The sequence below is a fragment of the Bolinopsis microptera genome, chromosome 7 (genome assembly GCF_026151205.1).
Source record: "Bolinopsis microptera isolate Bmic1 chromosome 7, MBARI_Bmic_1.0, whole genome shotgun sequence".
NCBI lineage: Eukaryota > Metazoa > Ctenophora > Tentaculata > Lobata > Bolinopsidae > Bolinopsis > Bolinopsis microptera.
The window spans coordinates 14937865-14957746 of record NC_087078.1 but is presented as its reverse complement, the minus strand read 5'-3'; the positions used below and the strand labels follow the sequence as shown (position 1 = coordinate 14957746).

Genomic DNA, 19882 nt, shown 5'->3' with positions numbered 1-19882 from the left:
ACTCTGCTAGATAAATATTCGCCTAACAAGATGCGATATCTCTGTATTATTCTGATCGGCGAGGAGCCTCTATGAATCCACGATTTCTTGGCCGTGACGGTCAGACGATCTGATCAATCTCTCGATCATGTGACCTGACATTGAACCCCAGTATTATATGAATCATGGCTACTTTAACCAGGTGTGACCCTATGCTTATGTTTAACCTTACTTCCATCCTATTGGTCAGTTCGCTCTAAGAGTAAGAGTAAGAGTACACTACCTCACACTACAGCACTACTAGTTAAGTAGGGTTACCTGGGGATCCCAGGCTACTATGTTTATAAACATAATAGAGACAGGCTGGGCGCCGCCCAGTAACTACTAGGGCAGCTACAGTTACCAAAGTGATAATAAATGTGTACAAACTTGCTAAGTTACATACTGATTGTTAAGATGCGTACTCGGGTTTCAGCACGACAACTTACTTAACGGCCTATTTAATGCTCCAATTTTCCATGACTTCTAGAGATTATTTATTTATTATATTTCATTATATTGTGATGGTATTAATTTAACTACGTATAATGGGCTCCTTTTAACTAGAGTATGGAAATTCAGGTTCCGATATTATGGAATACCTCCCGGTTTGAGACTCACTCAGGGCACAGTCCAAACCCAAACTCTCTTTGTACAGATACATTTTAGGACAGTAATTTCTATTGTAATTATGGATTTCAGAATTTTATGTGAATTTATATCTGGAAGATAACCAATTGAAACAAGAAAATAAGATTGTAAAATAATTGGGTTAAATAGGACTACAATATTAATTTAACTCTCATATCTCATAACTTAGTCTTAATGTCCATTTACCCCAATAATTGAAGTAGTAGCGAATGTGGCGAGGGTGAAGCGATTAAATAGGATGATTCACGAGGTCGCTGTTCCGGTTCTCTCTCTCTCTCTGAAGAGATCATATATCAATACAAATTTAATAGACCACACTAATTATACGGAATATAGGTATTAATTTCCTACTTCTAGATAACTTACGAACTAGAATCACTATAAGTATAATTTACTAACCAAGGAATAAGAATATAAAGTGGCGATCTGGTCTTTTCATATAGTGGAATGTCAACTAGAACTGAACCATCTTGCATGGTCATCTCGAGGATCTAACATAGTGACGAACGGTTCTCGAGGAAGGAGGGGGGAATCAATCTGAAGTAAGATAATTATAAGTACGGAGCGTTCAAGTAGTGACAATAATCAGACTAATTAAGTTAAAATAAGGGAAAATCTTTCGTAGGAACCTCTTAATGAAGACGTAATAAACTTACGAAGCAATACGACTGGTGGAGCTTAGGTGAGGACAGGCAGAGCAAGTAGGGTGGGTATCACCATCATATTGCCTGGAGATTAATAACTATTAGAACTAATAATTAGTACACAGGAAATACCTATAATACTACAATCGTCAACGTTAACAAGTGGAAAAGAGCTATGATTATGAACGATGGATTAAGGTTTTACGTAGGATCGTTACCTCAGGAAAGGAACTCCCTAGCCTAATTCTGGAAGGATCTATCGGGAACAGGTAGTACTAGTAGTGCGAGGAATCTGATGAGATATTATGTATGTTAACAGCATATTAAGCATTATACGACGGAAATTGACATAAGTACGAATTAATCTTAACATCAGCCTTTGATACGAATGCAAGCAATGACAATAACATGATCAAGAACTTAATCTAAATTACGAACCTATGATAGAAATGAGTAACATGTGGAGAGAGAACGGACACAGCAGAACAAGACCCCGGGCCATGATAGGAGACAGATGAATGCAGAAGGCGAAAGGCAGCGAGCAGCAGGCGAGCTTCCCTTTTTGTATAGTGCTGGTTGACAGGTCTTTGGGGAGTTGAAGGGGGAGTTGATTCTCATGGCACTCTTGTAACACCTCGGCTAGTTCGTCAACACAATAATCAACAATCAATGCTGTTAAAATAATTGTAAGTATTCTTTTAACTATAAGTTCTAATAAATTTGAAACTTTAACAATCTTTAAGCCACTGCTTTTCCCACCGGGAACGTCACAATTCCAAATAACTACTAATTTACAACGGCTTAAAATACTAACTACAGCTTCACGCCGTGAGACATCTCAATCATACAAACCTTACAACTTTCAGCTTGTTACGCTGACTCCAAATATTTTCTAAATTGATAAAGACTTTAAATTAATCGACCGACTACCCGTCTCTCAGTACAAATATTTTATAAGATACTAATGCAGGCCGTGAGATATTTGCAAACCTGTTCACCCTCAATTCACTATACCCCTACCTAACATCTCCCCGATCGAAAATTAATGACGACCACGTCATATCAAAACTATCTATAATTAAAGAAAATGATAAATCTACAACCTTCTTTTTTTCTTTTTTTTTTTCTTTAAAAAAAAAATTTTCAAAAGAACTATTAGTAATAAGGTATGCCCGTTCTTACAGTAAAAAATCATTAATTTAAAGAACCGTATTTCTCGCGCACAACCAACAAAATTAAATATAATCGTACAAACAAACATTTGAATTACCATAAGTTAATATCTCAAAGTAAAGTCGTTGTAATTGTATGTGTCATTGTAGTGCATATTCTGGTCGTAATTATCTTTATTGTCATAGTACTGTCCGTAATTGTCCGACACAATTTGGTCACTATTCTCAGCAGGGTTATAAGTTCCAGGGTCTACTTGTGTACTTGCATTGGTAGACAATAACTCAATTATAGTATCTAACTTGTATAACACGTCTTGGTTACTAACAGTGGTAGTGGCATTTTCAAGCTCTATGGTTGCATTAACTTGCTGGTTGCTTTTAAACTGAGACGCATTTTTGCAGTTAATCAAAAGTTCTGCTCGCTCTAATAGCTGCTCATTGGGTAAGTCAGGGGTTTCCCTGAGTCTAGCACTAATTGCGGAGTCCATGATATTGTTGATAAAAGCGTCGCGGAGTGCGTTATCTCTAACTAGTTGAAGATCTGGTCCGGGATAGGCTTTCTTGGCAACATTATAAAGTTTAATGTAAAATGCACGTACACCCTCGTTTCTTTGTCTTAAGGTCTTTCTTAATAAGAATTTGGACTCCTCTCTGTTTCCACCCCCAGTTCCTAGCTCTCTTCTCAGTATAATAAGTAACTCATCAAACGTGATGTCAGGCCTTATGTGTCGTTCTACAGCCAGGAGGCACTCATCAGATAGGCAGTTGATTAAGATATGAGGTATTTCATGCTCTCTTGCTCCAATACTTTCGACATAACTTTGGAAGCGCCGTATATATAACTCTAACTCATTGTCCATTCTTAGTAAGGGAGGTGCTCGAAGAAATTGAAGTGGGGCTCCCTGATGGACTCGATTTTGCCTAGGAGGTAATGGAGGTTGGACGTCATCCTGTCCAGCGTCGAAGTTATCATTATCACGTTCGGCCATTCCTAATTTTAATGTTTTTTTTAGAGGTAAATACTTAAGCTAATGTGTTCAAATAATGTATATGAGCATTGAGCAAGAATTTCACTATGTGTCATTTAATAGTGAAGAATAACTTCATAACTATTGTATTATGAAATAATGATTGTACAATGTACACGACAGATAAACTTTCTATACCACAAAAGCTTGACCCAAAACTAAAATTACTTTGACTTTGAAATATCTTACAGCTAGCGGCTATACTTCGATCAGCCGAATCTACTTATAGTTACACAATTCAAAACACAGCACAAAATGGTTTGCTGCTAAAAAAACAATATTCTAACTTATTTATTATCACTAAAACATCTGACCTGCAAGTTCTCTCAACTTTGTTCGTAACTAAAAGACAGGCGTTATTCTTCTTCACGCTCTGTATAATACTTGAATTACTGCAGCTGCTGAACTTGCTCAGTATTCTGCGGAAACTTCAAGATAAAAAAATAATAATACTGCCTAATGCAGTAAACAGTGTGCAGTAATCAATATGCATTAATAACTGTGCAGCCACCAGCCAACACTCACAACTTAAAATACCCTGCATCCAATAAAATTTGTATCCCTTATCTCCCAACATATTTCCAACTATGCCAACTTTAACCAATATACCCTTTATCAAATCTCATATTACTCGTATCATCTCGTATCATCTCAATTCATCTTCCCCATCTTCACGTCCGCATACCCTATTATACTAACACTTCTTTATTTCTAAACAACAACCCCTTTATCAAATCTCCCTCTGTCTCATCATAATTCAAATATCTTCTCTTCTTCACGTCCGCATACCCTATAACGCTAAATCATCTTTATTTCTAAACAACAACCCCTTTATCAAATCTCCCTCTGTCTCATCATAATTCAAATATCTTCTCTTCTTCACGTCCGCATACCCTATTACGCTAAATCATGTTGCCAATCTTAGTTTCAAAGTTCGAAGGGTCTCACTGGATCTGAAGTGTTTCTAACCACCAAGCGCGCTTTTGGCGGTATCACAACACTCAAATAACAGATAAGAAGCCCATCTACTTATTAAAACTAACACCTTGTCAACAACCATTATAGCACCTCCTCCCAATAAACTTCACAACTTCTGAACCCCGTATCCCTTAGCCGGCTAATAGTAATAATTTATACTGCAGTTTAATATATCTCCCCATAATATAATTGTCTCACATTTCAACATCTCATTATAACATAATCTCATTATCTCGTAACATCATACATCTCTCGTATCATTCCCATCTTTACCTAATTATACGGCCGTATATAATATCATCACAACTTACCCACGATATCTCATAATTACTTTTCAACTTCTACACTAAACAATTATCTCTTCAACCTACTTCTCTGCTGTGACTTCATCATTTTATGGCGATGGCTGCAACAACTAATATCAATGTAAATAAATAAATTGCACTAACGGTGCACTAACAAAACAACTACAAGCAAACTAAGGTTTGGCGTCTCTTCCAGATTTTTTGAAAATTTTGCTACAAAATTTTGTACAGAGAGCCCCGCATCGGGCTCCATTGTTAAGATGCGTACTCGGGTTTCAGCACGACAACTTACTTAACGGCCTATTTAATGCTCCAATTTTCCATGACTTCTAGAGATTATTTATTTATTATATTTCATTATATTGTGATGGTATTAATTTAACTACGTATAATGGGCTCCTTTTAACTAGAGTATGGAAATTCAGGTTCCGATATTATGGAATACCTCCCGGTTTGAGACTCATTCAGGGCACAGTCCAAACCCAAACTCTCTTTGTACAGATACATTTTAGGACAGTAATTTCTATTGTAATTATGGATTTCAGAATTTTATGTGAATTTATATCTGGAAGATAACCAATTGAAACAAGAAAATAAGATTGTAAAATAATTGGGTTAAATAGGACTACAATATTAATTTAACTCTCATATCTCATAACTTAGTCTTAATGTCCATTTACCCCAATAATTGAAGTAGTAGCGAATGTGGCGAGGGTGAAGCGATTAAATAGGATGATTCACGAGGTCGCTGTTCCGGTTCTCTCTCTCTCTCTGAAGAGATCATATATCAATACAAATTTAATAGACCACACTAATTATACGGAATATAGGTATTAATTTCCTACTTCTAGATAACTTACGAACTAGAATCACTATAAGTATAATTTACTAACCAAGGAATAAGAATATAAAGTGGCGATCTGGTCTTTTCATATAGTGGAATGTCAACTAGAACTGAACCATCTTGCATGGTCATCTCGAGGATCTAACATAGTGACGAACGGTTCTCGAGGAAGGAGGGGGGAATCAATCTGAAGTAAGATAATTATAAGTACGGAGCGTTCAAGTAGTGACAATAATCAGACTAATTAAGTTAAAATAAGGGAAAATCTTTCGTAGGAACCTCTTAATGAAGACGTAATAAACTTACGAAGCAATACGACTGGTGGAGCTTAGGTGAGGACAGGCAGAGCAAGTAGGGTGGGTATCACCATCATATTGCCTGGAGATTAATAACTATTAGAACTAATAATTAGTACACAGGAAATACCTATAATACTACAATCGTCAACGTTAACAAGTGGAAAAGAGCTATGATTATGAACGATGGATTAAGGTTTTACGTAGGATCGTTACCTCAGGAAAGGAACTCCCTAGCCTAATTCTGGAAGGATCTATCGGGAACAGGTAGTACTAGTAGTGCGAGGAATCTGATGAGATATTATGTATGTTAACAGCATATTAAGCATTATACGACGGAAATTGACATAAGTACGAATTAATCTTAACATCAGCCTTTGATACGAATGCAAGCAATGACAATAACATGATCAAGAACTTAATCTAAATTACGAACCTATGATAGAAATGAGTAACATGTGGAGAGAGAACGGACACAGCAGAACAAGACCCCGGGCCATGATAGGAGACAGATGAATGCAGAAGGCGAAAGGCAGCGAGCAGCAGGCGAGCTTCCCTTTTTGTATAGTGCTGGTTGACAGGTCTTTGGGGAGTTGAAGGGGGAGTTGATTCTCATGGCACTCTTGTAACACCTCGGCTAGTTCGTCAACACAATAATCAACAATCAATGCTGTTAAAATAATTGTAAGTATTCTTTTAACTATAAGTTCTAATAAATTTGAAACTTTAACAATCTTTAAGCCACTGCTTTTCCCACCGGGAACGTCACAATTCCAAATAACTACTAATTTACAACGGCTTAAAATACTAACTACAGCTTCACGCCGTGAGACATCTCAATCATACAAACCTTACAACTTTCAGCTTGTTACGCTGACTCCAAATATTTTCTAAATTGATAAAGACTTTAAATTAATCGACCGACTACCCGTCTCTCAGTACAAATATTTTATAAGATACTAATGCAGGCCGTGAGATATTTGCAAACCTGTTCACCCTCAATTCACTATACCCCTACCTAACACTGATACTCTCCGATCTGTGGTTTGAGAGTGTTAGTATTATTTTGCAAAATGCATTATTGGCTTTATGGTACAGGGTGTGTATTGTAGGTTTACAACCTGCCAGGACGCGCGCCGAGTTGGACTCGTCGACGGTCAGATATGGAACAGATATATTTACGAGGAACAGATATTTTACGAGTATCACCCGTTAAGGTGTGTATGATGTACATGCTGTCCTCCATTCCAGTGTGGATTTGATATGCGAGGTTATGTTCTTTAATAGTAATACAATAATACCTTGGCTGCTTCGGGCCGCTCGTGATAATTCCCGACAGCTTGCTGGAGGGAATTTGCGGCCCGAAGCAGCCAAGGTATTATTTCTTATAATACCTTCCGGGAATTATATCCACTAAAAGTCTCGGACACTGAGAGCTGATAATTTGCCGATATATCCCGCAAGGGAAGCCAAGGTATTATCAGCATAGACCTCAGACTGGCTGGCGGCAAGTTGTAAAACAAATAACACTGGCGTTCTATATATTAGACACTATATTGTATCATGCGCACGTATCGGATTAGTATTACACCCCTTCCAATTCGGAACCGGAAAATATTATAAGTTTTATTGTCGGAGGGTTAAGGATTTAATCTATACACTATAACATAGATTTAGATCTTTAAGATACTAGTTCGGATCCTGTTACCGCTGAAATGGTAATAGTTCTTACTCTGTTTGCTGTTAGTCATTAGTGACTCAGACTTCAGAGTAGCGCACTAGATATCTGATTCAGAAAGAACCAAATGAAGTTTTCGGCTTTTACTAATTCGCTCGCCCAAAAATTTCACGTGACTTTGGTTTTTATGGTTTTGCAGCCGTACAAAACGGTTTTACATAAACCCTAATCCCAACCCTAACCCTAACCATAACCCCGAAGCTAACCATAACCCTTACCACAACCCTAACCCTAACCCGGGCCCTAAACAATCGAATTCGTATTTTACTAGCCTGTCACGTGACCAAAACGGTTTTTTGCCCATAACTCTCCAGGGAAGCATTTTAACCCTACGTCATGGGGGGTGATTCGGAATCATGAATCAGCGTCCAAAAATACTTGTACACCGATCTAGATTACCTACTTTCATGCTCAAAGGGCCTTTTCACAAGGATTTTCTTAAAATTTGGGCGAGCGATTTAATAGGAGCGGAAGTTTTCTGCTTCGTTATCGGTTGCTACTAAACATTATTTTTGTGTAGCCCCTCCGGCCTAGTTGCGTGTTAAGTTAACGGTAAACTGGTAACCAGTGGCGTAACGAAGGGCCCCGCTGACGCCGCTGTGCAGGGGGGGGGGGGGGGGGGGGGGCACCGTCTTAGGGGGGGCGCCAAATCGTCGTTTGAATGTGGGACAATTTCGAAAACTTTACTAAAATACTACTACTAGCAAAACTTTGACACACGCTGTAACCCCTTTTGAGCGCGCGCGAAGCGCCGGCCTCTCTCGCCGGCCGGCCGGCCGGCGTGCACGCTTCGCGTGCACGAGAGGTATACAACGTGTAGCAAGCAAAACTGCGCGTTTTGCTCTAGTCCTAGATACACACTTTTTTAGAGATTTTACCGCCACCGGCGTATCCTCTAAATTCACCTAATTTGTTCAATTTTAGGGAGGGGGCGCCATTGCGCCAACAGGGGGGCACTTTTTCGGCGGGGGCGCCAACAGGCAACGTTACGGCTACGCCACTGCTGGTAACAGTAACACTTATATATAATAAGACTAACTGTGACAATGTGATGCGTTGTTTCATGTCTTGTTTGTTGTTTATTTAAGTAATGGCTTTTCTGTCGTGATTTATTTGCTGCTGTATGTGGCATGTGAATCGTTAGTTGAAATGGTTTTTTCATTGTTCATTAAATTCAGAAATTACTGATGGACATGTAATTTAACGCCAATATCTTCTTTTGAAGCGTGGACCTCAGTTCGGTTCATGAATCACATTATCTCTCAGATACGTTTAACATACAATCCCAAAGTAATTCTTTCCTACACGCGTTGTATAAGGGGTTTACAACTATCAAAAGTAACTAGGATCATGCGAGTTTTGATCAATGAAAGATTATATCAAATTACGATGTAGGGACATCAGAGCCGAAGTAAATGGGCTGTTCTCCTTTTATTATTTATCCAATGACTGAGAAATACGATTAACAAATTCCATGAGTCGATATTGATTTACGATGCCTATATCTATACAATTACACGTACACTCAATTACGGAATTCCTCAGTCATATGGAACGAGCACTTACATCATACGTCATGTAGCACGTACATTCCATTTGGCTTTGTTGTTCCTCCTTGTGTATCGACACTATCGTTGAATGTCCTGTTCTGTTTAGGGCGTTAGTATTGTGTGTTTTGATTGTGTAACCAAGGACGGTGATTGTTGATGATATTGATAAATTTATCAATATTATCAACAACGTTGATGTTGTGAATGCGTGTGTATTTGTTTATTATTTTAAAGTTGATATTGATGTGCATCCATGGACTATCATGTTGTTAATTGGTTGTAACTTGTACGACGGACGATACGACATTACGACGGTAGTTCGTATCATAAACTCTGATTAGATATGCAAAAAAATGATCTTTATTATTATTAATCATTCATTCCTCTTTTTAGGGAATAGCGCGCCGCGCTAAAAGTAAATCATCGAAGGTTTAACAAAGGTTTTACCAAGAAAATGCGGATGAGCATTCTCATTTTTAAAATGACCGCGCTCTAAACAAAACTGGTCACGCTTTGATTAGAAATAGCAGTTTAGCCTCTGCCAGCCTTTGGCAACACAGTAGATTTTGCTACTTTTGATAAACAATTGCTTGAATTGTTTGAATTTGCAATGCCAATAAATTAAATGTTTTGTTTCCACTTCAAAGTGCCGGTTGGTGCTCACTAAAACAAAATTTTTCTGTGAGTTATCAATTTTGCTATGTGATCATCTAGCTGTCCATTTTAAAAGTTTAAATGTCAGTCCGCTCCCGATTGTAATGTTATATTTATAGTCATTGGTCTATATTCTGTTGGTCTGACTGAGTAACATGAATGGATGAACTTGTAAAATTATAAACTCAGTGACGAAACAGTAATATGTCATGTGCTGTGCTCTATACAATATATCCAAGTAACGGGACTGACATTAACATTGTAACGACTTTAGTTATTCAGGAATTCTGATATAATTCTATTCAGTCTCCATCTCATAGCAGTACATTGCTAACAGAGCGGATCGCATCAGGTCAGATGATATTAAACTGCAACTGACCAATCGTCTGACCAGTTTTATATATTTTACGTACCTTGCTGCTTCAACTCCACAGTTCAGACTTAATTATATTTGTTATCAGTGTCACATGATCACTCACTTGACCCCGAGATCTAAACCTTAAAACTCGACATGTTTGATTCAATAACCCGAAAGGAAATCAAATAATTGTTTCCTGAAAATTCTTGAAATTTCTGATCAATATCCGGCCAAGCACAGCTTCTAAACGGAAACCGGACCGGTACTGGATATTGAAGACAGATATCCGACCAGAACCTATCATATTGACTTATGTGAGAGGACTTTTCAAATATCCATTCAACAACAACTGTTACCTGGGGACCCCATGTTCATTGTTCAACAGCAACTGGTTTTTATTAACGGCTGGTGAACGTTGTGGAAGTTCTAATCTAATTCTTTTCAGTCTCCACTTAGATACTTTTACACATTGGTAACAGTCAGTAACAGTTAGTACAGGTTCCTTTTCTAAGGGGTCGTTCACATATTACGTAATAATTTTTTGGAACATTCCCCCCCCCCCCTCCGTAATCAGTTTTACACATAGCTATTGTGTCAAAATAACACTAGCGTAATCATTCGGAACCCCCCCCCCTCAGCTGATTACGTAATATGTGAACGACCCCTAGCTAAATTGATAATATTAATTGTTTTTGTTATTTTAGCAGTCCTCCCTAAAAGCTTGATAATATTTTAATTATCAATATCATTTATATTTGGCTTGACGGCTTGTATTACCGTTTCGTGTGGTCTCAAAGAAGATCACATTAAAGTTAAAACGCATACAAAAAGAGCATCTTCTTCTATTACTAAATACTAATATAACACCTCGTTCAAATGTGCACCAGCTGTTTACGTTCAGTTTTACTTTTTGTTTTCTATACCCTATCCTGTAATAATATTAATGATGGGCTATATTGATTTAGTATCCTGTATCATGGGAGCTGCCGATAAAAGGAAGATCGGAAAGATCACTGTTAGAGTTGTTAGCGCAAGTAATCTTAAAAACAAGGAGTTGCTGTCAAAAAGCGATCCGTACTGCAAAGTAAGATGGCAGATTTATCAGTTTCCATACTTTTCCGTGCTTTCATTTATATTATCGAATTATGTAGTTTATTTATGAATCTTTGTCGTAATCAACAGTCCTCTAAAGCACTGCCACTAGAAATTGCGATTCTGTGATTGAATTTTGTAATTCATTACCAGTGACTTCTTCAATTCCATAATTTTGCAGATAGAACTCGGAGGAAAAGTACAGAAAACTAAAACGAAGGAAGGTAAACTGAACCCAGAATGGAATGAAACATTTGAATTCGAGGCTTTTGAGGGGGATGAGGTAAATAATCAATGATTTATTAATTAATTATGTTAATTATTAACAATTGAACCAACTCAATATTATCAGTTGATACTTGAGTACTTGAGGTTAAACTGCAGACCTTACCCTTACCTTCCTTCGCAATAATATATAAAGTCAGGGAAATGGAAAATTAAACAGCATTACGATGATAAATCCTTGATATTTTAAACAGGTGATATCAGTCTCCTTGTGGGATCACAACTCTATAAAGAGTGACGAGTTTATGGGATACTCCTTTGTTGCTTTCGATGATTGTTACAAAGATACTGAAGCTAAAAAGGTTTGATCTTCCCTTTCTCTCATGTTACTTGATCCCTGATTTTAGAGCTCTTATGTCCCTTCCCCTTAATTTGATCTGCTCCTAGTTATCCATTAGTAATAATTCACCAACCCGACCCCCAATCCCCCTCTCCGAGTTTTAATACTTCAATCTTCAGACCTCGGAACTAATGGGAGGAATGGGAGGAACTAATGGGAGGAACTACAGGCTCCCCCTCTCCGAGTTTTAACATTTCATTCTTCAGATCTCGGAACTAATGGGAGGAACTACAGGCTCCCCCTCTCCGAATTTTAACATTTCATTCTTCAGATCTCGGAACTAATGGGAGGAACTACAGGCTCCCCCTCTCCGAGTTTTAACATTTCATTCTTCAGATCTCGGAACTAATGGGAGGAACTACAGGCTCCCCCTCTCCGAGTTTTAACATTTCATTCTTCAGATCTCGGAACTAATGGGAGGAACTACAGGCTCCCCCTCTCCGAGTTTTAACATTTCATTCTTCAGATCTCGGAACTAATGGGAGGAACTACAGGCTCCCCCTCTCCGAGTTTTAACATTTCATTCTTCAGATCTCGGAACTAATGGGAGGAACTACAGGCTCCCCCTCTCCGAGTTTTAACATTTCATTCTTCAGATCTCGGAACTAATGGGAGGAACTACAGGCTCGCTCACCGTTCTTGTGACACCACACTTCGATACTGCTGCTTCTAAGTTCGCTAAACTCGAACACGAGGTTCGTTAATTCATCTCGATTTGCGGTCTCATTCCCTAAATCTAATAAGATAGCCACTGGCTGAAAGAATTTTCCTGATTTCTACTTTTGTGTACAATTTTTAACTTTTAAGTGAGTTGGTAATTTCAGTTAGACAGGATACACAATGAAAACGTGTGTGCTAATTCAAACAACGATCTGTTGAGAAAAGAGGTATACGCCTGTAAGAGAAATGGGCATGACAACCTTTTGCTACTAAATATTTCTACCGCATGAAACTTATTCCTTCATTTCTGCATTGCAATATTGTATGGCGTTACCATAATTATACCGAACAAACCTTGAGAAACGTTATATTACGCGGTCACTTAGCTCAACAAATCTAAATACAGTATGTAATTGTACATACTTACTGGGCGGCGCTCAGCCTGTCATTCCGCCGAATCTTTATGTTTATGAACATAATAGCCTGGGGTCCCCAGGTAAGTACATACTCAATATACAGTATGTATGCTGTATCTATGATTAACATATATCTACTTGTTCAATAGTTAATTCCAGCTATAAGTTTAACGTAATACATAGCTAGAAAAATAAATTGCCAAAATTAAATCGGAATACTCACGAGTCACAAACTTGAGAGCGACAAGAAAAACATTACTGTTCTGTGACCTGTGCAGTAACTGTATAATGTCAGAATAATTTAATCATTGGAATTGAATTATGGTTGGTTATACGCAGCACTTAAAGTTAAACACTTATGTTACTTCTGCAGATTTAATTCACAAAATGGTGATTGGCGCTTATATATTATAAACGATTAGGATCACTACGTGAAGTATGAACTATGTGTTTGGTTTCAAAAGTAACCATCACATGGCGCCACATACAGTAAATTGAAATGACGCTATATACGTTAAAAGTGATGCTACTGACGTTAATGGCAACGTTGAACCTCCTTTCTTCGTATTTAGAAGAAAAAAGGTTCAACATTGCCATTGACAGCTAGCCAATAGCCAAGAATCTCATGGCTTATTAGTGACAATAGTATAGTTGAAGCTTTAAAGTAGTACTATAACTGGCATGACATTATCAGTTTACAAGATAACATATTATGTTTCTGCATGTCGATGTCATGGTTATTCAACAAAACAATACTTCCCAATCAATATAACCGTCCACTGTAACTAATAACTAATAATAACAATAATTAATAACTGTAAAATATCTGTTCAGGTGAACAGGATGTCGGGAGAGAACGACAGATTTGCAGCTAGCAACGATAAACTAGAAAGTGAAGTTAACAGACTCGGAGGAGAAGTTGACAATCTGGCCGTAGAGAACGAGAAGTTTTCCGCTAATAATGCAAAGTTGGAGGCAAATGTTAACCGACTGGAAGGGGAGGTCGACAAAATGACCGAGGTTCATTGGAAAACAATATTGTTACTGGAATTGTTACTTTCACCTTCGTTTTCAAATTCATGCAAGGCTTCATCTCAGCTACAAAACTTGAATAATCATTTGCTGATTTCAGACAAATTGACGTAATCATAAAACAAACATTGCAGGAGAACAACAAGTTTGCTGCCAACAACAAGAAGCTAGAACAAGAGGTCGGTAAGATGACAGAAGAAAACAACAAGTTTGCAGCGAACAATGCTAAACTCGAGGGAGAAGTTAACCGGCTGGAGGGTGAAGTGGACAAAATGGCTCAGGTTTGACAAACCAACTATAAATTGAACTTTAGCGGCAGTTTTTAACTTGATAAGTCTGCTGTGGTTTTCAATCAAGTTTAGTGATTCTGCAAGTAAAATTTTGAGTGATGATAAGTATTAATGTAAATGGTTTGCAGGAAAACGAGAAGTTTGCCGCGAACAACAAAAAACTGGAACAAGAAGTCGGAAAAATGACGGAAGAAAACAACAAATTTGCTGCAAACAACAAAAAACAAGAGCTTGAGAACGAGAAATTCGGAGCAAACAACGCTCAACTAACGGCTGAAATCGGAAAACTGAGCGGTGAACTGAACAAAATGTCAGAGGAAAACAACAAATTTGCTGAGAACAACGCCGCTTTGAAAGGACAGGTTGACGCACTTTCTGGTGAGGTGAACAAACTAGGAGAGCTGAACAACCAGCTGGAAGCTACCAAGGATGCCCTTAATGCGAGTGTAGCCCAGCTGGAGGGACAGGTTGATAAGATGGGTCATGAGAACGCTAAGTTTGAGGAGAACAACAAACAACTTGAGGCTCAAATTGGTCAAATGAAGGTATTGCACTAGATCTGATTTTTTCCCCGCTCACTTTGTTCATGATTGATGATAGCCTGATAGCCAAATTTAACATTGTATGAGTATCATCCCATTCTCAGTCAATAAACGTCTTGGTGCAAAAATTTAATTTAAACCGTTATATGATGCGTTTCATTCATGTTATATCTATATTCCACAGGAAGAAATCAACAAGTTCACGAAAGAAAACGCAAAGTTCCAGAAAAACAATGCCAAGCTCGAGAAAGAAGTTGGGAAAATTGAAAAGGCAAATGCCAAGCTCGAGAAATCTAACGCGAAACTTGAGGGAGAGATAAATAGACTGAAGGCAGAAGTAGAAAAAATGGTGGAAGAGAACAAAAAGTTTGCAGAAAACAACCAAAAATTAGAATCTCAGGTTTGCTCAAGAACTCTTTTATCGAATTATTTCTTTGCTTATAAATGATATTATGAATGATGGATCTAAACAATTATAACCCATTTACTTGTCATTTACCAGAACCATAATACCATTAATCGTGCAGGTGAACGCTCTGGCGGAAGAGAGCGCTAAGTTCCAAGAGAACAACAGGGCACTACAAGAAAACACAGAGAAACTAGAGGCTACCAACAATCAGGTACTTTATTTGCAACATGGTCACTTGTCTCATACGGTCAATTCCTGATATTATACTAGTAGGACCTGTAGCTTCAAAAGATATGCAATTGATTATAGTGTGCATATTAAATGATACGATATGAGAAATTCTTGGCTTATAGGAATTTCAATTTGTTAGTTGAGTATAAACGGTAAGACACGAATTTCAATTCCCGTGACATAGAACAAGCTTTTAAAGGAAATATTAACAAAATTCCCCACCTGCAGCTGTCATCTAGTGTATCAGATTTAGAGGCTCAAGCTGCTAAGTTCAAGGAGATCTACGTGAAGCTCTCCAAGGAGAACGAGAAGTTGGCTGAAGTTAGGGACGGAATGCAGGAACAGCTTAATGTAAGTTTTCGAACACTGTTTAGTTATTTGATGGCGAAATTGTTGTTCGTCACTACTTATTCTGTTTTCTGATATTTAGAGTTAGACATACATTTAAATATAGCATTTTAATATGATATTATAATATTCTTATAATTAAAATGATCCTTTTCTGAATATATTTGTTTTTGAGATGATTTAGTTTTTCGTTGCTGGATATTTTCACCTCGCCCTTTAGAACCGCTCTGTCATGGCTATTACCTGACAGTAATTGTGTCATTTGCTAACCATATGGGCGATATACATTGCAAGCACATTATTTCATTTCATTTCTTATATTGATACATTAAGTGAGATATAATTATACCCTACCAATATTGTTAAAATTTAATACTGTTAGCACATTTATCCATGAGTACTTCAAATAATAACTGCCGTGACTCCACCATTTCAACGTCATACAACCACAGGGGTTCCAGAAGCTTCAAGAAATGATATTCTCTCAACTGAACGAGAAGATGAGAGCGATGGACAGGTCGCTGCTTGAGAAGATCGCAGCTGACATTGAAATGATGGACCAGGAGCAGGGATTATCACCAGAGGAGTTTGAGAAGTTCTTGAAACGTGTTCCTACACATTTGAAGGAGAAATTCCAAAAGATCGCTACCGTACGTTTTTTACACTTTTCGGTTGTTAAGCTTTTAGTTTTATATAACCGATATAAAACTGGTCCCATTTGAAAAATAATAATCTAGTTTTACCAAACCTGTATATATGAATAGCCTGCAGTGAATCAAGGCGTACTACAATTAGTACTACAATTCCCAACAAAAACATTCTTTATCTACAGGATTCAAAGGTAAAACAGTCTAAAACAGTAAGGGTAATCGCATGTATTTAGTTGATTGCATGGAGAGTCAAATAGTAAAGTGAATAATAGATATGCATGATTCCTCAGATATTGCAAGCGCCTACAAGAGCACTTTTTAGTTAAGGATAGCCTTAGATTCAATCGCTACCGAACATTTGGAAAGCTAGAATGAAATCCGTAATTGTTTTATCATTATTTATATAATACAGCGTCATCGCATATGTGAGTTAGATAAATCCTATTCAAAAATTAAACAGCCAAAGTTACAGATGGCAAAAGTCATAGCAGCTTGGTAAACTGCTAACAGACACAAAAAAACGGTTAATAGATTATTAGTAATAAATAATGATTGTTTCATATTTCAATTTCAATCTACATTTGAACTTGAAGGTGGTGACCACATTGCAGTGATAAATATTCGATAGTGTAGTAAACATTTAAATTTTGATTGTTTTAAAATCTAAATTATTGTTAACAAGTAATCGAGTGAATCAGTTTTGATCAGGGACAAAAGGAAATCGCAGCATGTACGGAATCCCATTTTTTCCCATTATTTGCGACAAATTTTATGTATAGTTTAATATACCGCGAAATGTAAATCGCGGTATCGCGATTTTTGCCAAAATTACCGCGAAATCCTTTTGTCCCTGGTTTTGATGGTATGAAACTAAAACATAATAAAAAAGAATTTAGAATATCTCATTTAAGAAAATAGCGAATGCAGCGATGTGGTCATCAATCTCAAATCTGTCACAGTTTATTTTATACATGCTATAGATTTATAACAACCTCTTTAACCTGCAGCACAATCAAAAGGTACATTGAAATTCTACCCCATATAATATAAGTACCTTGTCGTGACATTTGCATGACGTCAAACTTTTAATATCAAAGATCGTCTATGTTGTAACTTTCATTTACAGACATTTCGTGTCATTCATTAAATTACTTTCTGATTTGCGTGGTACATACCAGGAAACTTTTTGAGTCAAAAATAATCACCATAATCAGCTGCATTTAATGTTAATTTCGATATTGATTTTTTTACAATGATTGTTTATTTAATTGTGAGCATTAAATGTTAATTGAAGTCTTTCATTAATTGAGAATGCTGTCCTTTTCATTTACATGCGTTTCATATTGATATACGTTGTTATAAATTAATGATACGCTGTACTAATAAATTTTTATCGAACTTAATATTAAAATATAAATATGTTCCGCAGGAGTTCTCTAAATTCGATAAGAACCAAGACCATGTGATAGATTCAGACGAGTTCGGAGCGATGCTTGATCAAGTCATGAAGGAATGTGCCTAAAGGGTCCTTTTTAGTTTTATAGGTGGGAAATTGAAATTAAGGAATGTATCTCAAAAATGGAAAACAGGATTGTGCAGTTGCATTTAGTTTCAGCTTACAGAAATTTTTGACATTGTTGAATGTTCATGATATAATATGAAAAGTGTATACGTTTATTTTGAAGAGCTGGTCTATGGTTATTGATCTAGCTGCGGAGGTATAATACATAAATAAGTTTTTAAATTGTATGACAATTAGATTTCGTTTTGTTGCCCGATGAGTATACAATTTTATTTTTACAACTTTCAGACATGATGTCAGATAATCCGTTTATGTTTATTTTATGTAAATATTTCTTTCACTTTCATTTCAAATACATATTATGACCTTCTTATCACAATGCTGGCAAGCATTACCGTCGCCCTTATATTCACAATACTATTTACCCCCTATACTAGTATATCCCCTTTATTGTTTTCCAGGCATTAAGACTCATCGAAAGTAGTTCAGCAGGTACCTATATTTAAGTTCAAAACATTCTAATTCAATGTTAAAGATGACAGGAATAAGAAATAGTTATGTGGAGGTTTTTAAGAAATTTGCGCAAAATACGCGCCAGCATGTTATACGAAATTAGGTAAAAAACCCAAAATCGCCATATTCAGGTGCCTTAAAAACCATGTTAAAATTGAGTAAGAGATCTGAAACTTTGCAGGGCGTCTAGACCTTGTCCAAATCGACTGTAAAAAAAATTTCATGTTTCAGGAGTATCGGGAAGTGGGTTTTCTGGAACCCCTGTTTTACAACAGATTGTCGTGAAGTATAGTATAGACGCTTTTGCAGTCAATTTGCAGTCAATTGTAGCCTACATTTAAGTGTCCGTAGATTCAAAAGTATAAAAGATACAGTCATTTCGAACCACAGGTTTTGAAGATAATTGTTTATACTTTAGTTTACATTATATCAAAAAATAATTTATCTTCATCATCATCACTTGATGACGTCATCAAATTAAGTGTTTTTAAAACTTGATTTTTGACAAAGTAACAACTTTTCAAATCGATTTTAAACCATTAAGGAGTAATTTTATTCAAAATCTGAGGACATTTTTATCTTAGATAATTGTTCAAGCATTCTGAAAATCTACCGGAAAAGTTTCTTACTTTGCTCCTTCATAAAGATATTCGCTATTGAAGTAAGTGCTTTTTTGAAGAATAATTTTATAAAAACACAAAAGTTGTGAATTAGTATTCTCTGGTGTTGGGCCATCCCTTGGGTTGTGGAGCTCAATTTTGCTTCCTAAAGGTCTAAATTGTGTTATAGGCTAGTTTTAAAGTTGAAATTCAAAAAGTTGCACACGTCGGGACAAGCCCAATTTGATAGAAAATTGCTAAAATTACTGAAAATTGCTGTTTTCACCATTTTTATCAACTTTGGAGTCCCGTTGTGATCCAAGTTCTATATGAAATCTTCTGAAACTTTGCATGCTTATTAAACTATATATAAAATACTGCTATGCAAAAATTTACGGTGATTCAATATTGTATCCGCACGCAACGTCCGCTCAAAGTTTGCACGTGCGAAAGGTGAGAATTTTGCTCATTCGTGATTTCGAATAAATTCTGCTTTCCCACGATATTTAAATGGCATTATATATGAATTTAATGCCAACTTGAATGAGTAAAAAGTGCCATATTCAGTCAGGTAAAATTTCGAAATCGATGAAATTACCTCCTAATTATTAATATAAATATTAATGAAGTTATGAGTTTACATTTCGGCTTTGTAAATTATCCTGACATTATAATCAAAAAGAGATGATATTTGACCAAAACCCATAATCATGGGTA

At 36.7% G+C, this 19882-nt stretch overlaps 1 protein-coding gene and 2 long non-coding RNA genes across 4 annotated transcripts; 1 reads left to right on the top strand and 2 right to left on the bottom strand.

Annotated features, from left to right (window-relative positions):
• Positions 1–785: 785 nt before the first annotated feature.
• Positions 786–1392, bottom strand: LOC134819010 (uncharacterized). Its single transcript, XR_010160718.1, has 3 exons — positions 1326–1392; positions 1069–1206; positions 786–946 (listed from the first exon to the last, which is right to left on the bottom strand). It is a non-coding gene; the product is annotated as an uncharacterized LOC134819010 (long non-coding RNA).
• A 4014-nt stretch (positions 1393–5406) lies between these two features.
• On the bottom strand, positions 5407–6013 carry LOC134818982 (uncharacterized). The gene is made up of 3 exons (XR_010160716.1): positions 5947–6013; positions 5690–5827; positions 5407–5567 (listed from the first exon to the last, which is right to left on the bottom strand). It is a non-coding gene; the product is annotated as an uncharacterized LOC134818982 (long non-coding RNA).
• A 5184-nt stretch (positions 6014–11197) lies between these two features.
• Positions 11198–18410, top strand: LOC134817843 (myosin-2 heavy chain-like). Of its 2 annotated transcripts, XM_063827181.1 has the most exons (13): positions 11198–11320; positions 11510–11611; positions 11808–11915; positions 12550–12648; positions 12778–12840; positions 13864–14049; positions 14196–14342; positions 14480–14896; positions 15078–15293; positions 15421–15513; positions 15762–15884; positions 16334–16531; positions 17961–18410. In XM_063827181.1, exons 1-13 carry the CDS (start codon positions 11213–11215, stop codon positions 18051–18053), a joined length of 1953 nt encoding a protein of 650 aa, XP_063683251.1. In that variant the 5' UTR covers positions 11198–11212; the 3' UTR covers positions 18054–18410. The 2 variants fall into 2 exon arrangements, with proteins under 2 accessions (XP_063683251.1, XP_063683252.1); XM_063827182.1 differs by lacking the exon at positions 12778–12840.
• Positions 18411–19882: the final 1472 nt, after the last annotated feature.